Source organism: Manacus vitellinus, unplaced genomic scaffold (genome assembly GCF_001715985.3).
Source record: "Manacus vitellinus isolate BGI_N305 unplaced genomic scaffold, ASM171598v3 scaffold_32_pilon, whole genome shotgun sequence".
Classification (NCBI taxonomy): Eukaryota; Metazoa; Chordata; class Aves; order Passeriformes; family Pipridae; genus Manacus; species Manacus vitellinus.
The window spans coordinates 2,453,628-2,460,016 of NW_021940460.1; the positions used below are offsets into that span (position 1 = coordinate 2,453,628).

A 6,389-nucleotide genomic window follows, 5' to 3' on the forward strand; every position below is an offset into this window, starting at 1 on the left:
CTGAGCTCTGGCAGCCTTGGGGCTGTGCCCACTGCCCTGGGGAGCCTGGGCAGTGCCCAACCAGCCTCTGGGGGAAGAACCTTTGGCTGAGATCCAACCTGAGCCTGCCCTGACACACAGAAGAGTGTTTTGGTTTGGGTTTTTTGTTTGTTTTACAGAAAAAAAAAGCCATGCTGTTTGTTTTTTACAGTCATCTTTCCTATTAAAACAGCAGCTTGAGACTCCCTCTAAAGCTAAACAAGGATAGAGATGCACTTCCTGAAAAATCAGCAGCTCCAGGAAGGCTCCCATGCACTTCACCATGTCCAAAATCCTCCTGGCACCCAGGCCAAACAAAAACTTCCACCCCAGCAGGGATCGTTTCAAGAATCTACAAGCAACCACAGAAAGCAAATGTTAATATTGGGCTGTAATTCCTAATAACCACAGGAAACATTCCCATGAAGAGTTTGCTTCTATTTTCAGTTCATTTCATTTCTTTCCCTCTACCTAAACACATGGAATGACTAAAGCATCAGGAGCACCACTGCAAATCTCACACACAAACACTGCCAGTGTCTCTCCCACTCCACTTTCCCTGGAGGCACCAGAGAGCCTGGGCTGTGTCTGTGTTTTATGCAAGGCTGAGCAGTGATGGGATGGAATCAGGGCTGGCTCACAGCACAGGCTGTGACTTTAAAAAGCAACTATTCCTGAGCACCTTTTATCAAGGTATCTGCAAGCAGGCAACTACAAGAGCTTACACACCTCGACAACACAACACAACCCTGCTAAATTTAGCCCAGACTCAATGCCAGGGCTAAAATAAAACCATTGCTTAAGCAATATTCACTTTATCTACAGCAAGGGAAATTTGTTTGAAGGTGAATCAAGAGGTTACAACAGCCTGAAGAGATGCTGCTCAAAGGCAAACTCTGTTATGCAAGTGCAGTGTCAAAGAACAGCTTTCTCTGAACCACTAATACTTGTTCTCCTTCTCTTCGGGCTAATTGTGCCCTCAGGGATAATCTTGAAAAGGACTTTTTACAAGAGCTTGTAGTGCCAGGACAAGTGGGAATGGCTTCAAACTCAGAGGGCAGGGTTAGATGGGATACTGGGAAGGAGGGTGGGGAGGCCCTGGCACAGGCTGCCCAGAGAAGCTGCCCCATCCCTGGAAGTGTCCAAGGCCAGGTTGGAGCAACCTGGGCTAGTGGAAGGTGTCCCTGCCCATGGCAGGGGGTGGAACTGGATGACCTTTAATGTCCCTTCCAACCCAAACCACTCCGTGATTCCACCCCCAAAGCAACCACTTGCTGCTCAATAAATCAAATTCTCTTTTGACTCCACTGCACTTGTTATCTGTGGAGGGAATGATGCTGAGGGAAGGAGGGAGTTGGTTTATTTTTATAGCCACAAAAACCTCTCTTGGTTTGTTATTGGCAGGAAAAACGTTACATGACCCGAAAAAGAAACAACTTTTCTTCTTCACTGCTGAGTGATCATTACAGAATTGGGTGAGCAGCAGAGGAGGGGGGGGCTGGGAGGGGCAGCTGGAACTACAGGGAGACAGACACAATAGTTTTAAGCCTTTGAAAACACAGATTTGAAACAGCAGCTCCTACTGGTTGATCCAATACTGGCATTATCCAGAATGCCAAAGGAAGGGAGAAATATGGACCCACTAATCAGGATAATGAATTATGTCCCTGGAGCACCACAAGGAAACCAAAACTCCCCAGGGAGCCTTCCCTTGTGTCAAAAAAATGATGGGAGGAAGGTGACCTTCCATTTGCCAAATGGCCACTTCTTAAAAAAGCAAAGTTTCATTCACACCCCAAAGGCAAACCAACAGTGACTGGGTGAGACAAACACTCCTACAGCCCTACAAACACCACCCAGGGCCAGCACAGAGCCCTGCACCCCAAAAAAGGCAGGGCAGGGTGCCAAAAACCACCCCCTCTCCCTCTCAGGGGTCAGTAGCACAGGTAGCAGAGCCCACCCGGGGTCCTGTGTCCCAAAGCAACAATCACATGGGGAGAACTTCAGAGCTCGGCTCTCAGGGACCACAAGGGCCTGCTCAGAAGCACCAGGAGAGATGCCCAGGGCAGTGGTGGAGTCACCAGCCCTAGAAGTGTTCAAAACCATGTGGATGTGGCACTTGAGGATGTGGGTTGGTGGTGAACGTGGTGGTGGCACAGGGTGGGTGGTTGGACTTGATGATCTGAAAGACCTTTTCCAACCTTAATGATTCCATGACATTGATTTAGCAACAGAACTGAGCACACTCTCTCCTAAGAGGTAAAAGAAATTAGACTAAACTGCCTTCAGTCTCCACCTGAGCAGCAAGGGGAAGCTCCATCACCTTTCCAGGGCTCAGTCTGGCTCCTCTCATGCTTGTCCTTTGCTTTAAAAAAGTCCTGAAATTCATTCCAGCTGTTCTCCAGAGCTCACTGACCTAATCATCTGGTGGATGGTTAGTTTAAAATTAGTTTGAACTCGTTCCTAGTCTGGAAATACGTTTCAGTAACAAAATCAGAGTTTGAAACTGAAATAAAAGCAGGGGACTAAAGGGAAAAGAGAGGTGCAAAGCTGATCTTGAAATATTCTCTGAGGAACCTCCACTCTGGGAGCTGGAGGCACGTGGGACCATCAGCATCGCTCCCAGGCTGATACTTTGAACCCTGGGAACTCCAAGTTGGCCATGAGCCAGCAGTGTGTCCTGGGCCAGGAGGGACAATGGGATCCTGGGGAGCATCAGGAAGAGCATTGGAGCAGGTCAGGGAGGGATCCTGCCCCTCTGCCCAGCCCTGGGCAGGCACATCTGCAGGGCTGGGCCCAGCTCTGGCTCCTCAGCACAGCAGGGCCAGGGAGCTCCTGGAGCAGGGCCAGGAGGCCACAGAGGTGATGTGGGGTCTGGAGCCTCTCTCTGATGAGCAGAGACTGAGGGAGCTGGGCCTTGTCTAGAGAAGAGAAGGCTGAGCAGGGACCTCATCAATCCATACAAATATCTCCATGGCAGGAGCCAGGAGGATGGTGCCAAACTCTCCTCAGTGGTGCCCAGTGACAGGACAAGGAATGATGTCCATAAACTAAACCACAAGTTTCACCTCAACATGAGGAAGAACTTCCACATGAGGTGGCAGAGCACTGGAACAGCTGCCCAGGGAGGCTGTGGAGTCTCCCCCTCTGGAGACATTCCAAACCTGTGTTCCTGTGTCACCTGCTCCAGGTGACCCTGCCTGGGCAGGGGTTGGACTGGATGATCTCCAGAGGTCCCTTCCAACCCCAACTATCCTGTGTTCTGTGGTCTTTGTCCTGCCATGACTGAGGGTCCAGAGCAGCCTCTGTCACACAAAGAACACCCCCTTCCACTGCTCTGGTCAAAGTCCACCCCCAACCCCCCCAGTCCTGTCCCCCCCAGGGCTGTGCAGCCTCACCTTGTTTCGTGAGCGCGTCCCTCAGGGCCGGCGTTATCATCTCCCTCTTCTCCTCCTCCTCCTCCTCCTTCCTCCCAGGGTTCTCTCTCCTCCCAACATCTCCTTCCTGCAGCTCATGTTCTCTCTGTTCAAAGACAGTGAATTACAACCATTTACATTCCAGCATCACACTTGAAACACTGTGGCACAGTTCAGTTAAACCAGTGGCAAGTGCCCACACAGCAATTCCTGCTTTGGTGTAATCTTGCATTTTATCCCTTTTCCCTTCAGACTCTGGCCCTTTGGTAATTTAGGACAGTAAATCTGAAATAAAAACCCCACAACACACTGGATTTTTTTCTACTAACACAGCAATGACATTCTCAAAGATGTTTTAACAAACAGGGTGTTAAATCCCATCCAACAGTGAGAGGGACTCCAGGATTTAAGCCCCAGCGTTCCATGGCTGCACAACCACCCCTTATCTCCACAAGGAGTGACACATCTTTGGGAGAGGAACCCACACCACTCCAGTGCCAGCCCAGGAGTTCACAGAGCAGAATTTGTGCTCTCCACAAGCCCCCGAGGCAGCACCCACAGGCACCACCAAAATTCAGCCACCAGCAAAGACCCCGTGAGGAAAGGCTGTTCCCTGCCCCACAGCCAATTCCAGCAGCATCCCATGGAAGTCTGCCTTCCAGCTGAGCCCTTGGAGCTCACTAAAAACCAAAGGCAAGGAATATCAGGTATCAGGATACGGTTCCAAGCAGGAGAAGCAAACCCTGGCACGTAAAAAGTGGTGAATCCCCCGCTGAGTGTCACTTCTGAGACTTTCTGGGTATTTATTGTCTCATGTCTGCACAAAGAAGCATCAAAGTGTAAATAATGACTTGGATATTTCATGCAACTTGTAATCTGTCAGCTCTTTATGGCTTTTATTACGGGAGTTATGGATAAACAACAAACAAAACCAAGCAGAGGACATTTTGTCTGCACAAAACTGAGGGTATTTCACAGCCAAGGCTCTTTTGTGCCAAAGGCATCAAGAAGTTCATAGAAATGCTTCCAGTTTTTGAGTCTCCCCACCAACTGTCAGCATCACTAAGGAAACCAGTGCTCCTGACTTGCCAGACTGTTCTTCCCAAGCAGGGAAAGGAATTTGGCTGCTCCTGGATGTAAACAGGTTTATTTTGTACCTGAGAAAATAAAAGGTGTCTCCGAAAAAAAAATCAGAAGTAGTAATAAAAACCCACACACAGACTCAGAGGTTAAAGGACAAAACAGTTCCTGATAAGCACTGGAGAAGGAAGCAGGAGAGTAAAATATTTAGGGACAGAGATTATTGCCTTCCTTACTCATTTTGGATAAATCTGGGCTCACAGATGTTGTGTAGAAAGATCTTTTCCAACAACCACAACATGGTCCTTCCTGAAGGAGAAAGTTGTGTCCATCTTCTGCTTCCTCACACTCAGTTTGCTGAGCTTCCAGGAGGGAATTCCTTGGGTTTTATAACACATCCAAGCTCCCCTCAAAGGCTACATCTAATAATTACCTGTCATTTGGTGGGTTTACAAGCTCATTTCTTGAGCCTTGATCTTCATTTATCTCTTCAACAGTACAATATTAATATTGCTGGGAAAGCCTCATGCACAAGGAAGGAAGGAGATGGAAGATGAAGATTTTATCTATTAAGTGTTAAATAGAGTTTCTCCTGCCACAAGTCATCATTTGAGTCAGAACCAGGCCCAAGGAAAGGCTCTGCCTTAGACTGAGCACCCTGGGCTAGTGGAGGGTGTCCCTGCCCATGGCAGGGGGTGGGACTGGATGAGCTTTAAGGTCCCTTCCAACCCCAACCATTCCATGATTCTGAGATTTGGGAGCCACTCAAAATGCTCAGAAGGATTCAAACATGGACATGTGCCCTGTAATCTCATGCCAGGCCAATTCCCCCAGAAGAACTAACCCTACATTAGGGAGCACATCATAACATTTAAAATGCAGCAAACTGATTTAATTCCAAATGAGACATCCCACCCAAGACACTCTCCAGATATGGAAGGAGTCTTTCTGCATTTAAAGCATTTGCATTTCTACCTCCCTGTCACTGCAAGGCCTAAAAAAAGGCACCTAAAATCCCATTCTGGCAGAGCAGAAATATAGTTCACTAATCATTTTTCCCCTCCCAGAGATGATCATAATTTTCCCTCCCCACACCCTGATGTCAAAGCCTGTAAACAAAACAATCCTGTGTTTTTCCCTGAGCTGCAATCCCTGACTCGTTCCCTTTGGCAAGTGATGGGCTTCAGATACTCCTTGTGTGGGAAATGGGAATTCCCAGCCCAGGGATTGGTATTTATTTGCTTAATAAACCTTTCATATCTATTATTTAGGGTTGGAGCAAAGAGAACAAAAGTTAACTTTGCACAGAGAGCAAACTTCTCCAGTTGTGGTGATTTAGCAGAGAGCCCTGTAGTAAATCCAAGGCAAATTCCTGCTTTTCCATAACAAATCAAGCAAGCAGTGACAAGAGCCAGCTTTTCAGGCCCTTTTTTCATTGCCAGAAATATGAAGAGTCATCCCCTGGTGTGTATTCCCAAAGAAGAGAACCTACAGATGAGAAACCTATGGATACACCCGGATTCCCTGGAAACAGGACTCAGCAGAGCTCCACTGCAATCTGCTGGAGAGGGGGTTGGGTTTGATTTGAATAAAAGCAGCTGAACCTCAGATGGAGGTGAAGGGAAGGAGGAATCTCTTCCCCTTTCCTGCCAACCAGGCAGAGCAGCACAGCCCCTGTGGGCACAGAGCACCCAGTTCTGAGGGGCCCAGAGCATCTGACACAGGGCACAGTCCCAAAAAGGGGCTCAGCACCCCCTGCCAAGGCAGAGGTGCTGGTGCCACTTGGATAAATCACCTTCCAAGTGTTTCAAAGGGTTTCCTACAGATTTGCTTCCCAAACTCAGCCCCAGTTGCATCCCAGTGTGACCAACAGGA

At 48.4% G+C, this 6,389-nt stretch overlaps 1 protein-coding gene across 1 annotated transcript in view; it reads right to left on the minus strand.

Moving 5' to 3' along the window:
* Positions 1–6,389, minus strand: part of LOC103759487 (S-adenosyl-L-methionine-dependent tRNA 4-demethylwyosine synthase) — a 93,755-nt gene that overhangs the window by 71,886 nt on the left and 15,480 nt on the right. The window contains exon 7 of the mRNA XM_029961392.1: positions 3,417–3,540. Coding sequence (XP_029817252.1) covers positions 3,417–3,540 — 124 coding nt within the window. The remainder of the gene's footprint in view (positions 1–3,416; positions 3,541–6,389) is intronic.